Source organism: Centropristis striata, chromosome 15, assembly GCF_030273125.1.
Source record: "Centropristis striata isolate RG_2023a ecotype Rhode Island chromosome 15, C.striata_1.0, whole genome shotgun sequence".
Taxonomy (NCBI): domain Eukaryota; kingdom Metazoa; phylum Chordata; class Actinopteri; order Perciformes; family Serranidae; genus Centropristis; species Centropristis striata.
The window spans coordinates 27221086-27242754 of NC_081531.1; the positions used below are offsets into that span (position 1 = coordinate 27221086).

Here is a 21669-nt window from a genome sequence, read left to right on the forward strand (position 1 = left end):
ACATTTCCTGCAAGTCACACAAGTACAAAAAACATGATATGTAAACAAGTGTACATTTCTATTAACTCCTGTGATAAAGTATAAAACATTCATTCATTATCCTTAACCGCTTGTCCGCACTCGGGTCGCGGGGGGCTGGAGCCGATCCCAGCTGACATTGGGCGAGAGGCGGGGTTCACCCTGGACAGGTCGCCAGACTATCACAGGGCTGACACATAGAGACAGACAATCACGCTCTTATTCACACCTAAGGGCAATTTAGAGTCACCAATTAAACCTAAGTGCATGTTTTTGGACTGTGGGAGGAACCTGGAGAGAACCCACACTGACACGGGGAGAACATGCAAACTCCACTCAGAAGAGCCGTAGATGGGCGAGAGTGCCAACCAGTACACCATCGCTATAAAACATTATAGTAATAAAAAAACATCTCTCAATGGTCTGCCCTCTTGTGGCATAAAATATGCACTGCCTTATGCCAAATATGGAATGACCCTTAACCTCCCATAAGTAACACTTAACCTCCCTGCAACAGATTGGTAGAATCTAAACTCAACTCAGTTAAAGAGGCACTGGTAAAAAGTGAGTAATTCAATTACTGAGAAAAAACTGATCTTGGATATAATGGACTGTATTCTGCATTCTATAATGGGCTGTATTCTCTTTAGTCTTATATATAAAACAAATGACATATGAAAATTGAGTTTGACAGAAGTGTGGAAAAAAACAAAACACAGTTAGAAAATCTTAAGATGGTTTATCATACCATGCACATATTGTAGACACATGACTTACTTCTTTGCATACTGCTCAAAAGGTTGAACACAAAAAGCATATTCAAGGCTGTGTCGACATCAAAACGTTTAAATTCATGTATCAAAAACATGGTCTTATTACCCTAAGGACTATTACTAAGGACTCATTATAGAGCACAACTTCACTGAAATCAAAGCTGAGGTCTGATGATCTGAAGTCCTCAAAGCTCCCAGCAGACCTGCACAGACTCATTCAGCACAGATCAACAGCTGACTGAACAACCACGACTTGCAAAAAAGGAAGAAAGTGCTAAAGATTCAGAGTGTCTGTAACATCAACAGCTTTAGTGTTGATCCTTAACATCAACCACTGCACAGCAACCAGTTAAATACAGGTGAGCATCACTGGGAGTCCCAACAATCTATCAGAAGAAGCAGCAGTCAGGACCGATATTATGTCTATATATAAAACTAATAAAATATGATAATCAATCACAAAAAACTCACTATCTTAATATTTTTTTATTTTATTTTATGTTATTGTCTTTATTGACAATTAAGGAACATTACAATCATGAGGTCAGACGAAGTGATTTCAAGAAACAAATAAATGTCATGACACAAAGAACTAGTCAGGAGAAATAGTAGTAAAAAATAAAAATAATTTTTTTTTAAAAAGAAAGAGGTACATACATTGGTCACACAGAGAATACGAAGTACATAACGTCTGTGCATTCACTGATAATGATAAAAAAAATCATATAGTTATTAGAAATTAAGGTTATACATTCATCAGGCTGTCATAATGTTGAAGAAATAGTTCATTTTTTTGTCTTTTACAATTCTGAGAGACTTAAGAAGATAGTTGAATTCAAGTAGAAACACCTGAAACTTCGGCTTAGCTTTGAGAAATCTGTGTTTGTGTATAAAGGACTTACAAGAGAGAATTAAGAAATTGGTTACACATTCAACAGATTCATTACAATGAGTAAAATAACAAAGAACATCTGTTTTGGTAAATAGGTATGAGATACTAAGAAAGTTAGATAAATGATTTCTCAAGTCCATCCAATCCACAACATTACATTCTGAAAATGCATGAGCAATAGATTCCTCCACATCACAGAAGACACCTTTACTACCCGTATCGATAAACTATCCGTATCCATAAGATTTTGTGTAAAATGTTAAAGTGTATTTCTTTAATCTTATTAGAGATGCAACATTTATAAGGCAGTAACACTATCTAAACATTGCTGCTGTGTGTCTGCAGCGTCCTGCGTCACAGCTGCACGTATGCAAAACGGAGGCTACGTCACATGATGACCTTTCACCAGCCGCGGGTGATCATGTGACGTCAAACTAAGTGACGCCAGCCAGCTCATTTTATTTATAGCTAAATTATCAATAATAGTTAAATGTTCTTCTTAATTAGGGCCACTGGCAAAAAATAAAACTACATTAAATGAACATTAGAAAAGAGTACTTAAGACATCAAGTGAAGGGAAAAGGTGCCCAATTCTGCTAATTCTGGACCACTTAAATTAAATAGTTAAATTTGTTCAGTTAAATTTATTTTGTTTAAAAAAAAGGACTTTGCTGATACACACAACATATATTATTTTAATAATCTTCTAGTGCCCAAAACAGCAGCACCAGAATGCACTTTAGACAGGCTCATAATGAATTAAATAAAGAAAAGAAAACATATATATATATATAACATAAGGCACATAGGGTATAACAAAGTATCTTTTATACTATTCTGTGGTTTCTGAAAATAAGCTTTTAAAGTGTAGCAGAGTGCGTTCACATTTCTTATTTGACATCAACTCTAAAGTCTCAATATAAAATTCAATTCTATCGTAAAAACACTTTTAAGTTTGGTAGGGATTTGGAAAACTTCATCTTGTGGATGTGAAACTTACCCATCAGAAGCATCAGATTGGTTGTTAAGCATACTGTTTTGTTATTAGATTCAAATTTTTAGATAATATTTTTAGGTTAAAAGGCTGTCCAGTCTTATCGAGTATGAATTTTTCCATATCCCTCCAAAATATAGATGACAGTGGGCAAACATAGAATAAATGTAAAGTTGTCTCTGGCTCATCTCAACAAAAAGTGCACATTCGCCTACATCAGCAAACCTGGAAATTAATTTATTACATGGGTAAATATTATGCAAAATTTTAAAATGAACTTCTCTGATCTGGTTTGGGAGACAGAATTACAAGGCTTCTCTGGACCATTTTTCTTCAGAGTGTGCTACACCCTGCGTCATCGCTGTCACGGTGACGTAGAAGCGTGGTTATTCACCATCAGAGTATATATGGGCATGGCACGGGGACCACCACCGCTGGCACAGACGCACGGTGCGTCAGCTCTCTAAGCCCTTTAAACAAAGTCCCCGCATCTAATGTGATTATCTGCCTCCGGAAACTCCAAACACACTCCTGTCCTCTAGATATCTCATATCTCTGATGCCTGAGATTGTGTCACATATTCAGGGTGCATTTCTCACAATAATCATATCGGCAAGCTTGTGCAGTCGTGAATCCACACAGCAGGACTTGGACCTGTTATTCTCTCAAGGACCCCTGGAGGTCTTCTGACCACGCTTTACTCCACCACCCACAAATCTATAAGATTGTGCTGGTGCGTGATGCGATGACAAGGCATCACAGGTCCCTAATCCAGCCCCACGTCCCGGGGATCGCGCGATCTGAGTGCGTGTGAGTCTAAAATTATGTAACAGCGCAGTGCTGCTGTATTTATAGCGCATCTGTATCCGTCTGCCAACATCCGCTTATCATTCCTCTCTCTCCTCATCTGTCCTGTATATGTATACTGTAGTACAATGTCTATCTATCTATCTATCTATCTATCTATCTATCTATCTATCTATCTATCTATGAGAAAATGCACGTTTAGCTGATCAAGTGCATGCTTAAAATATTCTACACAACATAATGCATCTGGTCCACTTCTTGCTTTATTTATTTATTTATTTATTTATTTATTTATTTATTTTTAACTCACTTCTTTATTTCACATGAGATGACAAACACACATACACACAACACATACATTAAGAACACACATAAGGAGTTAGTTTCAGTTCTAACTTATAATCATGCCCTCACATCCTATCTTCAAATATTTCTTCCTCCTTAAAAGGAGGTAATATGGGCAACATGTATTCATGACTAGATACATTTACTGAACAACTAAAGTCGAAAAGATAGAAAAAGAAGAAAAAGAAGAGGTGACTAAAGTTCTGCCATTGTCTGTATTACTGGTAGCCATCTTTGTTCAAACCTGTCTGATTTAAGCTGTAACCTTGCTGTGATTTTCTCCATGATAAATGTATTTTTTTACTCTTTCTCTCCATTCCGTTATACTGGGGGGTTGTGGCTTTAACCAAGACGCTGTAATCGTTTTCTTCGCTATTAAAAGCAGAATTCTCAGTAACAAAGTCAAATTCCCATCTATAACATTATCTGGGACTATACCCAATATGTCCACTTCTTGTTTTATAATGACTTTATAAGGCAGTGGTCTCATGTTGCCTCTTTGAACTGTGTACCTGGACTCACACAGGGGTCAATAAGCCAACATACATTTACTTCACCAGCAGCAGCGCAGCAGCGGAGCTCCAGGAGTCCACTGTCCCTGATGTGAGTGACGTTGTCAGATCTATTCTCAGGTGACGAGTGGGACTGGGGTGTCAAGTGATTACCATCTGGTGGAGTGTAGTATCAGATGGCAGAGCCGAGGGCTGACAGGCTTGGTAAACACCAAACATGTAGTGAGAGTATGCCAGGCAACATCTGGTGGAAAAACTGTTCAAAATGACTCTTTATCTCACCTCTGAACAAACTTTCTGTGAAACATGGAGTCAGGACACACCCTCTTGACTGTAAACACTGCTGGTAAAGCTGATTTCACATGTGGACAATTTTGGATAAATATGTTATATATGTATATACTTGAACTGTGGAGTTATACAGAAGTGTGTGTGTTGAAAACAGGAATCCTTCACAGTGTCTCTATCATTGCAGGTTTGGTTTAAATGTTTTGTAAACAAGTTTCTGTTCTCAAATCCTGGTGAAAATCTAGTAAAACATAACTATAATTTTGTTGCAATTAGGCTGAGAATGAGGACCAAAATATCTCTTCATCTACTGTGGTGGTCCTAAAAAACACTCTTAAACACTGTTAATACTGACCTCTGCTGGTTAGTGGTGCAAAAACCTAAAAGCTCAAATTTGTTTGTTTTTTAGCTTTACTAAACTTCAAATACAGACATAATTTTTTTAAAAACTTCACACATTTCAACTGGCTACAGTTGAATTTAAAATTAACCCATAAGAACCCAGACCCAGTAATACTTAAAGGAAAATTATGGGGGATATACCACAGACCAAGTGGACCACATAGAACACATTTATTTGTTCACATAACATTTGTTTTAAAAAAAATCTACCACTAAATGTCAAAGATCTGTGATGTGACATTGGGCGTTTATGGTATTTGTGTTTATGATATTTCTTATTTAAAAAAAAACACAAAAAAACTAGACACATTTTCTGCTTACAGAGACACAAATTTGCCTTTTTCTTTGCACCTCCACAACATATATCAAAATTGTGACTTTAATTTGTTCAGGAAATCTGGTCAGAACAAATTAAATGCAATACAGGACACCTTATGAACGGATTAGAATTGTTAAATGGGTTTAAACTTAGCCTCGTATCACTTCTTGTCAAAGTTACATGACCACCACACCAGGGTGTTGAGTATGTGTCGCTTAGGGATTTAATGAGTTAAGGTGAAGTATAAAGCTGAATATGGGAGATTCTAGAAGATTTAAAGTGTTTGTTACACGGGTGTCACCATGGGTTCTTATGGGTTAAAAGCACAACATTAGATCGTCATAGTCAAGTGAAGCCTGATGTGAGACACTACCAACTTCAGTGGACTTGCACCATAGAAATTTGAAAAAGAGGCAGTTTTAGATAAAGACAAAAATAATGCATCCATAACAAAGTTCCTGCATATGAAAAAAAAACAAGCAACCCCTCAATGAGAACTAGTTCAAGATCTGTTATAATGTCGCCACACTCACAACACACAATGTGAGTGTTAAATTGCCAGTTTCTGTGACAAAGGTAAGAATTACACAGACACATAGAGTATAATAAAACCCTGTGAGAGGTAAGAAACACATAAACAGAGGAGCCCATTTAAAGAGATCAACCCATCTTTAATAACCCCCCAAATTCTTCCATCTTCAGGCAGGAACGCCTGTACAATAAAACATCTCTACATTATCTTCAACGGTAGAAGAAAGAGCTCTATGCAAACCACTCAGTATATGATCAGACATATGAGTCAAAGCCAGCACAGCACAATTTACATACATGATGAAAGGTATTATGGAAAAGTTAGTTTAAAATGAAATAAATACACATATGACAGTGGGAGGAGCTCAACATGAAAGTGGGACTATATCTGTGGAGAGGCATTAGGAGAGAAGTGCTGTAATGAGCTGACTAAAGGGGTTAACAGGGTATAAAGTGCTGAACAGTAGGTAGACAGACTGAGTGAACTACTGTCTTTAAATAGTATTACCATTGTCACTGATATGTGTATAAATACTTGATACCCAATGAAGAAACCTTTTTCACATGAAGGTATATTCAACAGGTACGCTGGTAAACCTAACGTATAAAAAAAAACTATAGAAAGCATAACATAAAATAAATACTCTAAATGTACATCTGCTTTTCGCGAAACATACCGCAGTTTGACTTCCCTCTTATGGAATACAGTACAGCCCATAAAAACACTGTCATTCTTCCAATACTGCAGCATATTCTAAGCTACAGTAGTTTTAAGTTGTATTAAGATGTTAGTCCAGCAAAAAAAAAAAAAGCACTATAATTAAGCCTAATCAGTCTTAAGAAACATCAGCCATAAGGCGCTTCTCTCCTCCCTGTCACTCATTAATGCCATTTAGTCCACACTGACCGTACACCATCTATCACAAAAACATCCAGGTGATGAATAGATAGGTAGCACCATGTTATGAGATTTACAATCAGGATGATTTAAAGTCATAAACAAAAACAAAAATCATAAAATTGGAATCGCTCACTAACGTTGGTGAGGTTGGTTGTGAGGGTGACAGTGTTGTTGGTGTCACGGGGGGAATATTAAGCAAACGCTCCTATATGGGGAATATTAAAGCAGTCTTTTCTGAGAGGAGGGAATAAAAAGAGAAGTCAGAGGATTTGGGGGAATACAGAGGGCTCATGCCTCTTTCCTTTCACAGTCTTTCCTCTTGTTATTTCCTTTTCCCCTCGAAATGTGAGATACATATCTCCTCAGCAACTGTCCAACTCACTTTAAAGCCACAGCATCAGTCGATCTTGGCGGGATTTTGGAAACTTGATGTGGCAGTCTGTTTGTGTATGTACCCAATTATACAGTTGGTTTAAATGTGATATTCTAAATAGGTAAGATTTCAGTTGTCCTTTTGCATGATTTGATGGAATGCAATTGCTTCTGGGTAAAAAATATTTCTTCGTTTGCAATCCACTTCTCTGCATTTCCTTTATTCTAGACGTAGGCCTCAGGGATATCAGAGCCGTTGATTTTGATGTAGATCTTAGCGTCGTCCTCCCTCTCCTGTTGCTGCCTGTTGAGCGTCCGTCTATAGCAGAGCAGGTAGAGAGGCAGCAAGAAGCCCAGCATACTGAGAGCGAAGAGTCCAATGTTGACCTGGGGGCAACAAAGAGTTTTTTTTGTGATTAACATTTTTTATTTACCATATTCATTGTACAACAATAAAATAAAAAAAAATTAAAAAAAATACGACCCCCCACCCCCCAACAACAACAACAACCAAACACCATCACCATCAGTGCTAATACTTTTCTGGTTACAATCATCTCTCACCGTGCTCCTTCATGTACATCTATTACACACATACAGACAACCTGGTCTCACAGGAATCTGTGAAATAGCCACGGATTCGCTTAACTCAAAATCTGTGGAATAGCCACGGAATAACTCAAATTTCCGTGAAACTGACACGGATTTCGCTACAATGCAAGTTAATGACAGTCATATCCCGTGGCTATTCCAACATACAAAGTGATTATGTACATTCACTAAGTGAATATTTAGAAAATAAAACATATATTTCTTGCTAGAAATGTAATCAAAATACATTTTTATGCAGAAACTAAGTCAAAATATTGATTTTTTCACTAAAAATGAGAGAACTGTCCGCCATGTTTTTTGTTCTGACCGCCGGGACCTTGAAAGTCACGTGACTTGGACACAAACCAATTGGAAAAATATCCATGGAATATCCACGGGATATGACTGTCATAAACTTGCATTGTAGCGAAATCCGTGTCAGTTTCACGGAAATTTGAGTGATTCCGTGGCTATTCCACGGATTTTGAGTTAAGCAATTCCGTGGCTATTTCACGGATTCCTGTGAGACCAGGTGTCAGACAGAACATAAAATTAACTAAAACTCAGACTCAAAGACTGACTCAAAGAAGGTCCATACAACAAGTAAATAAAATAATCGTTGCATGGAAGACATAATTTGTTAACAAATAAAGAGATTAAGAATAATAATAGCAAACATAAATACATACAAGAAAAAGAAGAAGCACGGGTATATATTTATCCACAAATAACTAAAAATAAATAAATTAGAAAAAAAAAAAACAACAACAACTAACGTCTCTCCACTATATAACCCCCTTCAAGGCCCTTTTAGAAAGTGTAAATATTAACCCCATTTTGCTTCATATAGATCCAGTCTACCCAGTTGTTTACATGACATCTCAACAGCCCATTCTCTCAGAGAGGGCACACCCTCCGTCTTCCATCCCCTGACAAGTTTTGTGAGAGTTTTTGAGTGTGTGTATGTGTGCATTCATACCCAGAATGGGTCTCCCTGCAGAGGTCCCATCATAGCCTGAAACAGGGGTTGCTGCAGCAGAGAAAACACAGCACTGACCAGAGACTGCATGCCTGTAAGACTGCCAAACTGGGAAGAGGGATACCTGCAGGGATAGAAGTAGGTACATTTAGTTTCTCAGTTCAAAGCTGCATCCACAAATAGAAGAAGAAGGTGATGATGATGCATGTGTGTGGGGTTAGTAGACACTTACACAGCAGCATAGAGGCCACCAACGGCAGAGTGGATGAATCCTCTCACCACAGTGTGTAGAACAAATGACACAATCTGAGGAAAGATTGAGGCAGAAGAGGTATTTAATTATATAATGTTCACAATTATTTATGGCACTCATTATTCAGTCTATGGGGTCTTGAAGAAACAGCGCAAAATTTTGGAAAATTCTTTTTTTTTCTTTCTTGTCAAGCTTTATTTAAGAAAAGCATTGACACTCTCACATTTAATATAAAGCTACAGCCAGCTGCTAGTAAGCCTGGCTTAGCATTAAGACTAGAACCATCAGAAGACTGATATCTACTAGAAAAGTTCACATTTTCACTTTTATTACTCTAAACAAATTCCAAACTGGAAAAAAAAGAGTTTGCAAACACATTGAAGATCAGGTAAGTTCCCATAGGAGTGAATGAACTTCCGGTTGACCCGCATACATACACAGATTAAGTGTAAACACAAATAAAAAGTACACATAAGGTAATAAAATGATATGCTATCGAGTCAGTTTGAATGCCTGTGTGTATCTCTGGCACCTGACTTGAACTACTCACCTGCAGGGGGAGATTGGGCACTAAACAGGTGACTCCAAATCCCACCAAAAGGGTGTTTGTGAGGACGAATGCTCGCAAAGCATTGGTCACTTTCTGGGTCTTTTTGTCTCTGCGCTTCTTCTTTATCTCTCCCCTAGTAGCCAAAATCAGAAAGAGGAGAGATCAGATTATACAAGCACTGATGTTGCAACTGTTTTACAAAAAAGGATTATTTCTTGGTTCAATTTATCACACTGGCAAGTAAACATTGCAGTAATGTCTAGACTTCTAAATGGAAAGGGGCAAAAGCAGGAACAAGTTGACTCACTTGCTGCAGGGCTCCTTTTCCTCCTCTCCATCATCACACTCCTTCAGCTTCCAGTCCATGATCTGACCAATCACGGGAGTGGTCATTAGGCAAAGTAGCTGCAGAATACCGAAGATGGAGGAGTACAGACTCACTGAGGACAAAAAGGAAAAAGAAATTTAAGACAAAATAAGAACGGGGAGGTTCATAGGAGGAAGAAAGATATGACAGAGACGGAGGGTTCGGGCTGTTTTCTACCTGGTTAATGACCATGACGGTACAGTTAATTATTAGTCCAAAGCGGTAGTGCCATATTGAGTGAAAAAACAGCAGATATGAAGAAAACAGCTGTTCAAAAGTCAATTTGATGCCATTATGAGTGGATTTATGGCTAGGGGAGTAATGATAAATGAAAAGTGAGTCATGTGGAACCGCTCATATCATATGATGTGAGCTCTTTGCTGGTGCTGAGGGGCAGAGTTAGTTAATAAGTACAACAAATGGTACCTGGTGGTTTCCGAATAAAGCTGAAGGACGGCTGAATGACTACAGGTTATTATTGACTACAGGCAAGGTCAAATGAAATAACAAGCCAATCTTTGTTGAAAAGCAAAGAGTAGCGATAGCAGACTTAGTGCACTAGTATGATGGCAAACCTACACAAGACTAGAGGTTAGAGTTTAATGCTTTAGTAAGCTACTATATGATAAGTTTTCAGTCTTACCAACTTCCATTTTCTCCACTGAAAATTAAATTAAAACCAACTGCTATTAAATCATGAATCACAGTTATATATGTCACATCACATTATAGAACACAGAAACAACTTGATTCAAGGTAAAGAAAAATAAATCATTTTTATTTGTCAGCATACAGACAGAAAACAAAAGGCAGAGCCATATACCTGTGTTGAGGTCTCCATCTGTGAGCGACTCCAGGACGCTGTTCATGGCCCCCATGTAGAACAAGAGACGGAGCTGAGTGATGGACATGGTCACGAGACTGAGCAGGAAAATTGGGGTGGTGATGGTTTTCATGAATGACTGGGCTGCAGAGGAGAAACAACACGTATTAGAGTGACAGGCACAAAAAGAGGAGGGCATTGTCGATCAAGATTCAACAGATTCTGCATTCTTACATTCTTCTTTTGATTTGCAATCCATTTCCAGGTCCATAGTGGAGAGACAGAGCTTGTGTCCGTGCTTTGTGGCCAGCTCCTTCTGCTTGAGGCTGTTGCCCACGCTGAGACGACGGCCCACTGTGGTCACTTGGTTGTAGAACTGCTTTCCTGTGATTTTATGGTCGAAACCCAGCCAGCTGAACTTGATCTTTACACTGAGAAAACGGGAGAGGAAAAAGGGGGATGATATAGAAAATGAATGGGAATAGAGAGCAGGAGAAAGGATAGAGAAAAAAGTGTAAGAAAAAGTAAATATCATGAATTAAAAAGCAGGGGAAATGTGTGTCATGTGTCTGAATCAGTCTTCTTGAAATGTTTTTTGACGAACAAGCAAGTCATTTTAATTAAGAAGGATTTACAAGGTCCACAAGTATGATCATCAACAGATAGACTTTAACCTTGCAGCCTTACACTGCACATTTTGCACATATTACATAATGATTTTGTCAGAGCGTGTCAGTGGTGTTAACCTCTTACAATTCTGCCTCCTTTTATAGAGAGGTGAGGGACAGGATTACTTTAATCGCAACTCAACACTGTGAGTCAAGTTTTTTTAGTCAGAAATCAGAAATCAAATTGGAAGTGTATAAGCATTTAGAACACTATGATGGAAGTATATGGTGGTCATTCCCATGCTTCATTATGTCTCACAGGTTGTTTTTGCAATTTTTGGATGGATGCCATTTTTACACAAATTTGGTTCTAAATGTTAATATTTAAAATGATTACCCAAAATTCCACATTAAGACACCGAGACCTTATTGGGATATGGTATTAAAAAACCTTTCCCCTAACTGAAGCTTAACTTTGGAGAATATTTAGCCTCTAATATATTATGACATGGTTAGAACCAGTGGATTGCTTAGGTCTTATAGTAGTAACGTCATTGTAGTAAATAAAACTGAGTCTGTTCCAGCCTCTGAAAGACAGAAAGTTGGCTTGTTTCTATGTTTCGTTATCTTTTTATTATTATTATTTTCTCCTTTTTTTATGTAAAGCGCTTTGTGTTACATCTCTCTTGTATGAAAAGTGCTGTACAAATAAAGTCTGATTGATTGATTGATTGATTGATTGATTGATTGATTGATTGATTGATTGATTGATTGATTGATTGATTGATTGATTGATTGATTGATTGATTGATAGATACTCACGTGTAGTCCATGTCCTCTGGTCCGGGGAATGGTTCCAGTGGCCAGTTGAACATGCAGTTCAAGAAGACCAGTGCAGCACAGGAAGCCCACACCACCAGGATAGTGATGAAAGGTATGCCAAGATCATAGATCACCTGTGCACATCAGAACATGACCAATAAATATTGACTGATTCCTTTATAGGAAAGCCTATATATATATAAACCCAAAAAAAAAATAGTGCGTTTGTTACCTTGACACCGGGGAAGGTGACAGCAGAGGAGGCATAGGAGCCGATCATCAGGGCGATGAAGGTGGAACGGAGGTCCCCAAACATGGTAGGGAGCTAGAGGGAAAGAGAATGAAGTTATTATGATTATTAGATATTGTTTTGTAAATATAAAACATCTATTGCCAAGATCATGGGGATCTCAGCTGCAGTGTAGCTGCTCTTAGACAGATTGGGGACACGATGAGGATGGTGCCTACTGACACCGGGGTCAGAGTGGACAGTGGGAACCAATTAGCAAGCAGACATCAGAGAAACTAAAACACAACACAGCGACATGGAACACCAGCAAACGCAATATAACAGAGCATCGCATAACACGCACAGCTGTCCAACACAAACACGGTGCAGCAGAGACGGGGTGACTGAGGTGAGGTGACATTTTCTCTGTCTTTTACATGCTTTACTCCCGTTTGAGGACAAGAGAAAAGAGGGCTGGGAGGGGAAACAGAGAAAACAGGAGACAGTGGGTGGCAAAACATCCAAATACAAAGGCATTCACAAGCTGTTCTGTTTTCAAGAGACTGAACAACAACAAGCACATCCAATTACATAAGACCGGGGAAGCTGAGGAAGAGGTATGCGTTTGTGTGTACTGAATTGATAAAGTATGCATATTAAAGCACCCAGTATCTTCCAGCAATATCAGCAGGAGTACATGAGAAAGAGAAAACTCTTGCAATAGATTTTTATTTTATTACACATACATTAGCAGCTGCCAGGCAACCTTAAAGGGAAAAGGTGACCTGACAAGTGACATTGGCACAGAGCCAGTGGTGGCCGCTGAGGGCAGCTGAGAGTTACCCAACACCCTTCAGCTCAGAATAAATGCCTGTACGTCTGAGGTGCAGTCATCAAGGAGCAGCATAGTCTAATTATTAACCCAACGCTGAGGCTTTCAAGTATAGTGTCAGGCTGTGAAGGAGGTGGTGTGAAAAGGCAGTATAAGGGGGGAAATGTGGGGGACTGTAATACCAAAGAGCAAACAAAGAAATAAATTATGGTTTTACTACATCACTGACATTCAGGCCAGTGGCAGCAGCTAATGAGAGATTTAGGGCGATGCAGAAAAACAACATATAGGAGATGTACATCACAGTAACAGCCTGTGGTAGTATAGAGACAGGGTATTTATTGGGAGATTTACTGGAATAGAGCCCCGCTCTAGTGAACAGCATCACCATAGTAGAGCCCCAGGACTCCTGTGTGAGTCACTGTAAGGCTGAACTGATGACAAGAAGGAGGGGACGGGAAGAAGAGCAGGGAAAGAATGCAAAGGAGTGGTGAAGGTTGACCCTGTGAATCCCAAAAAGCATCAGTTGTTTTTCTGTCCCTGTGTGCCTCTGGTTCCGTTTTATAACCCTTTGGAGTTTGGGGCTATTTGGTTGGTTTTTGACTCTTTTTCATTCTGCCTGTATATGCAACTTAAATAATGATTACCATGCCATGCTGGTATCATCTTTTTCAGCACAACTTTGCCTGATTATTACTTTGTCATTTTGACTTACTGGATCAACATTTTGAAACACAAAAAAAACCCCACAAAAAAATACCAAAAACACACATATAAAGAACACAAAAACACATTTTTAAACAAAAAACCCCCACATAAAAACCCACAAAACCCACACATAAAAAACACAAAAAATACAAAAAACACAAATAAATAAAGAAAAAAACCCAAGATATAAACACACACAAAAAACCCCATAAAAACAAAAATCACACAAAAAAACAGCAAACACAAAGGATTGCATTAAAAATGTTGAAACGCACACTGCAAAATTTGAAAAATCTAAATAATAAAAAAAAGTAAAATCATGTTACACTTGGTCGTGATGATTTTTACCTTTGCTAAAAAAAGAGTTGACAAACTAATTGGACATGGAAACTTCTGGAAAAGCCAGAACTTTAGAGGGAAGCTGACAGATGCTGCTTCGTTTTTACGTCATGACGTCATTAAGAAATCATGCTCCGGCGCTTTCGTGGACTCCAGAGGGTTAAGCTTAAAGGCCAACACCAGCGATTTCACACACCAAAGTCAGTGGAAAGATCTTGGGGTAGTCTCACTGTTTATGTAAAAAAATTGTCTAATGCCTTTTGCTGCTCACAGACTCGCTCTGCATTCACACAAAACTACTTGGATAAATTAAGTGGGAAAGCATAGTGATTATGGGTTATAGTACATTTGTGATGGTTTCATACGGGGCACGATCAGTTGTTTTCTAGGTTCAATGTTCTTTAAAACATTCATGCCTGTCTACACAGACTCTGTCGCTCTTTATACTGCATCGCCTGGCTTCCTCAGGCAGCCCTGCACGTCCAAAAGTGACGGTAAAGGGGTACAGTGAAGGGGTCCACTGACCTGACCCAGCATCTTTATGTAACAAGTTGGGAGTAAGATTAGCGTTTGTTTTCAAATGATAAGTCTGATAGAATTATAGAAGTGCAAGTACTTGTTTAACTTGCCTGTAAAAACAAAATTAATCCCAAAGGACAAAGTGTGTATCCCCCCCCCCCCCCAAAACAATTGGCGATTATGGTAAACTTAAAGCGAGTTGTGCTTGAGTACATTAGTTTGCAAATATTGACTTAAGTTATGTGTATTTTTGTGGATGCACAGTGCAGTGAGTGCATGTCTGTGTGTGTTAGAAGAGAAAGAGATGAGCAGCTGAAATGTTCAAACAGTTGCTATGATGTTCCTGCTGAAGCACAATAATAGATGCAGCGGAAAGTGATAATGAACCATCAAGTTACACCCCCTCTCTCTAATAAACCCCACACACCCCCTCCTGCTAGGAACACAGAGTGCAGTGTAAGAAGCCAAAAACACTGCCAGACAAGCGTGAGGGAGCAGGTGAGCGGGCGAGGAGCGAGCTAACTATTATAACAGAGCAGTAACAGCAAGACAAAGAGCTATGATGATAGAAAATGTACATCTGGACAAACATTTTGCAGCAGGTGCAAAAGGCTCTGCAGCAGGAAGATTACAAAGCACACACAAGCGTACTTACTGTGAGAGAGGTGAAGGTCATGCACATGCCTCCGAAGCCATTGAAAGTCAGGGCAATGAAGATAAGGACAGAGAGTTCTGCAAATGACACACAAGTTAGCTCATGACTGACTCAACAACCAAACAGCTGTACATTGTTTCAAATACAGTGCAAAAAACTTGCACATGAGACTTACCATTTGGATTGTAGGCTCCGTATGCAATCATAAGGCAGGACAAGCCAAAACACGTGCTGAAAATAAATGATGACAGTTCAGTCGTAGGCTATCTCTGATGTTTTTCTGCTCTTTGACAGTTTTACATTCTCCAAAACAACTGAAGTGAATATATATTTCTTAGAAGTAACACCATAGTAGGGTTGTCAAAAGTATCGATACTAAAATGTTGTATCCAGATACAATACTCAATTTCAAAAGTATCGAGTATCTGAAGCTTGTTATCATAGTTGCAGTTTCTTTTTGCACAACTGTTTTTTATTATACATATTTAACATGTTGCATTTCTCTTGTTAACCCTTTATCCGGCGAAGAACCGTATTTAGTAACTTCAGCGGATATCCAAAATAAAAAATAAAAAATATTTCGTGAAAAAAGTTGCAAATTTAGTAGATTAAAGTGGCAAATCTACAAGAAAAAAAGTTGCAGATTCAAAAGATTTAACGTGGCAAATCTGCGTGAAAAAAGTCACAGATTTACGAGAAAAAAGCTTTTTTTCTTTTTATGATAAAAAAGCATTTTTTCTCGTAGATTTGCCACTTTTAATCTCGTAAATTTATTTCTCAAAATATTACCCCCCTCCCCTGGGTCTGTATGTTTTTTTATACACATTCTGGTAGTACGTAATATCCTCCAGTATTAGGGTTGAAATTTGGAATTTGCAAGTATTTCAATGAGAGCCCTATTAAGGGTTAATAAAAATATTTTTGTAAAAATTTGGAGTCTTTGTTTTTATTCATGTGGTATCGAAAATGGTATCGAGTATTGAATATTTTCCTCAGTATCAGTATCGAGTTGAAAATTTTAGTATCGTGACAACCCTACACCATAGTTAGTCTGGATACTTTCTAGTTTCCTTTGCTTACCTTCCCAGCAGTCGTAGCTTGCGAGGCCCATATTTATCCATGACGATCCCCAGTGGCAAGGTGATGGCTGAGAGCAGGAAGGAGCCAATTGTGAACGCTAAGTTCAGCATCTCGTCCTGTTCTTTACAAATCAGCCAGCCGTTCATCCTCAGGGGCCCATCCATAGGTACCAGGGGCCTCATCTCCACTCCGTCTCCCAGACCAACCACCTCGCTGTCATAGTACTCTGAATACTCATCCGGTGCTGGGGTTGCCAGGGGTTGGGACACATTAAAGCTGGTACTGTTGCCTTTAGAACACAAAAAAGTAGAAGACAGGGTGTTAGGATGCATTTTCTGACAGAAAATATCTAAGATAGTGCATTCTAGCAAGTGGGAAAGTTTATTTAGTCTTACTGATACACAAAAAAACAGAGTTCATAAAGGTTGAGTGATGTGAATATTCACACAACAGTGTAAGAGTTCAGCTGTGAACTCGTGTAGGTGGCTCAATGTATGGGGAGCTGCGGCTTCTTGGCACACGGATCAAATGTGAAAGTGGGAGTTCTGCTTATTCACAGGATACTGATACATTAACACATAGTGGCCACATGTGCACTGAGCACGTGCAGAGTTATAACTAGATCGCATAACTTCATATCACATTACATACATTTTTGAGGTGCTTGCACTTGGGTAGTTCCATTTTCTGCTACTTTAAACTTTTACTTTAAAGGCAAATATTATACTTTTAGTTAGTAACAGTATATTGCAGATGCTGATTAATAATAGAAAATATAATTAACAAACCATTTTTGATGTGGATATTTGTATATTTTGATAACACTTTTGTATTTTTACTATTTTTTTTAAGTATAACATTGAATGCATGCCTTTCACTTGTAACATTGTGTTTTTAAACTGTGGTAAAACTTCTTTTACTTAGGTAAAATGTCTGAGTACTTCTTCCACCACTGTCAGGCACAACAGCAGAATCCAACTCCTATATAAATAAACATATAGAAAGATTAAAATGTGCCAAGTTGCCTTGACTGAGATGCGATTTGGATGTTATTACTAATCTGGAATGCCAAGGCTAAAAGTGATAAGCTGGCATTGGCAATAAACTTGCAAACCTGCAAGGAGATAATGTGAAAAAGTACAAAAGTCCAGGAGAAGTCCATGTGAGGGAGGAGGGGAGGCGGCAGTTTTGGAACCTATTGGTGCACGTGTGGGCTGATGGTTTCTGAATGACACCTCTATGGTATAAGCCACACGACGTCTTTGTAGTCACGTGAGGCAAACATGTGTGTGGCATCCCTGTGTGAAAACAATGACGTGCTTCATAACAAAGTGCCAAAGTCTTCATCAGGAAAGCAGATCAGAGAAGCGTAAAAAGTCTGCACGTGCACAAAATAATTGTTGTTTCAAGAAGATCTGAAATGACCAGCTTGTGAAGGCCTTGTTTTCCCTTGCATCGTGACCACTGACACATATTAACTCTTCCTCAAATAGCTCTGCTACATGTGCACAAAAAGCCTAATCTACACTGCTGCATCATCATTATCTAATTTATCCAACATTGTGGTTTTTTTTACTGCCGGTGTGGGCTGATTTTTACTGTTCATCCCTTTTCTATCTCCTCCCTCCCTGTACTTTATCAGTGGACTTTAAACTTCCATATTACCTGTCATAAAATCTGTCCCCCTATCACATGTCACATGCCTGAAAAGAGCTGAGTTGCTTCTGCTGCCCTCTTCCTCTTACATCACCAGAACAAGATAAGACGTCTGAGGCAGGCAGGCAACCCTCCAGGATGTCCCCGACAGACGTTGATGGCTAATTGTTACTTCAGTGGCGAGTCTGTCGCAACAGTTTTACTATCCTGTAATGCAACTGGAATTAGCCTCACATAATTAAAGTTTATGGTTGAATTTGAAGAACCTGGTCTCACAGGAATCCGTGAAATATCCACGGATTCGCTTAACTCAAAATCTGTGACACGGATTTCGCTACAATGCAAGTTAATGACATTTTCAAATTCATGATTTCATTTTTTCTGATTGGTTTGTGTTCAAGTCACGTGACTTTCAAGGTTCCGGCAGTCAGCACAAAAAACATGGCGGACAGTTATATTATAATATTTTGACTTAGTTTCTGCATAAAAATTGATTTTGATTACATTTCTAGCGAGAAATATGTTTTATTTTCTAAATATTCGCTCAGTCAATGTACACAATCACTTTGTATGTTGGAATAGCCACGGGATATGACTGTCATTAACTTGCATTGCAGCAAAATCCGTGTCAGTTTCACGGAAATTTGAGTGATTCTGTGGCTATTCCACGGATTTCTGTGAGACCATGTTGAATTTGAAGCTGTTAGTGATGCTGGACATGCATCAAAGTTGCATCACTTGTGAATGAAGATTAAAAGGAAGACAGTGCCAGACACTAGCTGTTGGAAAAAACATCCTCCTACAAATCAGCAGTGAGATAAATCAACTGTGTAAACTACCTAGGAGATAGGGTGGCCACAAGTAAAAAAAAACACAGAATAAAACCAATAGTTTAGTGTCTGTGGGATTAGCAGGTCTCCCCACATGGGGCACGACACAGTGTCGCCCGAGGTCCAAAGGATAAGTGTGGCCTGATTCCTCTCTCACTGCTCTCTTCTCTCAGACTGACTGGACCCATTGTGTGCATCAATTCCACCTTTGTACTTAAAAACACAAAGCATCTGCTTAACTTTGCTAAAAGAGAGTGATGAGGACAAAATGGGAAGACGAAGGGATGGGGAGAGCTGTCACCGGTTTATCAGATCCCTCTCAATGAGCTGCTGCCCTGTCTTCAGTTTAGTCCGAGCCGCTGAACGTTAAAGCTCTCTCGGTAGAATGAGATACTCTGTCAAAGTTTAGGAGACAGTGGAGTCTTTTTCCTATCAACTTGGGACAACTTTGTCGACCCTGCTTTCTCCTTAATTTAACCGATCGGATTTAATCTCCAGAGTGCCTAAAAAGGGTCCTACAGACACTTATTCTTTGGAAAGAAAGGAAGAGGCGAAAAGGCAGCAGCTTTAAGTTACGATACCTACTTTGCCCTAACTCATGAAACCACATTTAAGTAAGAAAGACATTAACCTCACAAAGGTTGATGCTCAAGACTATTTGCTTGTGTGAGCAAGTGCAACAGATAAATTATGTGACGGTGCTTCTCAGGACAGAAATGCAACAGTTGTGACTCACCCTCCTCGTTGCAAAGGTACGAGTAGAAGCCTTCTGACTTGAGCATGATGAGGAGCGATCCCCATCCCAACAGCACAGCAGAGAAGAGCAGATTCTCCACGATGGCAGTCACTGCCATCCACCAGCGCCTGGCGAACGCTGTGGCCAGGGTCGGAGGCATGGTTGAGGAGGAGAGAAGTTACAGGCAGAGAGGAAGAAATGTAGAGAGGAGAAAGAGACCACCAGCAAAGAAGGAAAAGCAAAGAGAGAGTCTCCCTGACTGACGCTCAGGATGATCGCTGATCACTTATCTGTGAAGAGAAAGACACAAGAGGAAGGGGGAGGTTTTATAGTTGGCCTATCACTGTAGTTACTGAAAAACAGAAGGTTCCGTTTTTATAAGATCTCAAGATAAAAAGATTTAACTTTGAACCTAACTGAAGACAACTGAATGAAATGAAAATGACCTGCTGTGTATTTTACACCTTTGTGATTAATTTAAAGTTCTTAATAGACACAGACGAGAAGTAGAACTAACAACATGGCAAATTATTAACTCCCCTGCTAGTGCAAAGATCATTACATCACTCTGCTGCTGGGACAAAGATCTTATATCATGTTACATGCACTAATAATGGTGATAATGATAATAAGAAGCATCCCACAGTGTATGTGGCATCACAGAGTTTCTGCTGTTTGGTGGAAAATGCAAACTGGTCCAAACTGGACTCTCTACCCTGTGGCCCCTCTCTATCTCTCTACAACCCCTAAATGTCCTCTCAGGACCATCCAACCGCAACTTTCCTCTGCAATTACTGTGGAGCATCCAAAACAAAAAGGAGCTGCCAGACAAATAAACAATAAACAAAACAGCTCACACAGCCAACCCCTCTCTCTCTCTCTCTCTCTCTCTCTCTCTCTCTCTCTCTCTCTCACACACACACACACACACACACACACACACACAGGACTTAACATGTACCCACTCACAATCTGTTCTAACAGTAAGATAAAAAAAAATGACAGAGTTGGCTTCAACTTTTACAGGAAAAAAATGAGCAAGCGACCATGTTATAATTGGAGAATAGCCTGTTTCTGGTGTGTCATTTAATAAAAAGCAATGCAATACAACAAAAATATAAATTACAGGTATAATAATGAGAAACTTTCTTACCTCTAAACTGTAAGCAGCTCCATCCAGCTCCAAATAACCTGATGGTTGGCTTTAAACGATATTTGTGAGAAGCCACGTTTATATAGGGTCTTCTAAGGCGGTCCCCACATGGCGCCCCCTATCGACCATTGGCTGCCTGATGTCTGCACCTCGGCCAATCAGCACTCAACAACATTGTGCACATGCAGCAGGCTTTGATACCCCCACAGACTGCGTATAAGCAATTTTGGAATAGGTTTTAATGTTAAACTTTAATGTTACTTTAATGTTAAAGCTGCATATAATCCAAGTGTGAACTAATACAAACTGGGTGGATTGTACCAATTGGGCAATGGTAGGAAAGCGCTTTAACTGTCTAGTGGAAACGATTAATCAGGACAAACAAAGTCTTGTTGGGTAAACATAATGGACTTGTGCAGATAAGGATGCGTCAACAGTTGTCTGGATCAATAAGGAGTATTGATAGAGTGAAGGAGGCAGACTGGAGTGGTGACTACCCGTTTCAGTTGTTGCGTAAAGTGTTTACTGATGTTTGCATGTGGTGTTTTTTTCAGAGATGCAGTTGACTGATACACCACATTCATATTCAGCCTACTAATGTGAGACGACATTATTATTTAAATTTTGTGCATTCTTGCACAGATTAGGTCCTTAAAACTGCATTGACCTGATGTTAAATTTGCATGATTGGTGACGTGTCTTTGGTTTCGTGATCGCAGAAGAAACAATGCAACAGAAACTCTTTTCAGATTATTACTGATAAGTGTAAAGCATTTACTTGAGGA

General features: G+C 39.1%; 1 protein-coding gene across 1 annotated transcript; it reads right to left on the reverse strand.

Annotated features, from left to right (window-relative positions):
• Nucleotides 1-6000: 6000 nt before the first annotated feature.
• Nucleotides 6001-19925, reverse strand: slc43a2b (solute carrier family 43 member 2b). The gene is made up of 13 exons (XM_059351730.1): nt 19732-19925; nt 16510-16798; nt 15605-15660; nt 15430-15506; nt 12380-12472; nt 12148-12281; nt 10952-11148; nt 10718-10861; nt 9835-9967; nt 9528-9660; nt 8957-9030; nt 8725-8848; nt 6001-7541 (listed from the first exon to the last, which is right to left on the reverse strand). Exons 1-13 carry the CDS (start codon nt 19889-19891, stop codon nt 7380-7382), a joined length of 1776 nt encoding a protein of 591 aa, XP_059207713.1. The 5' UTR covers nt 19892-19925; the 3' UTR covers nt 6001-7379.
• Nucleotides 19926-21669: the final 1744 nt, after the last annotated feature.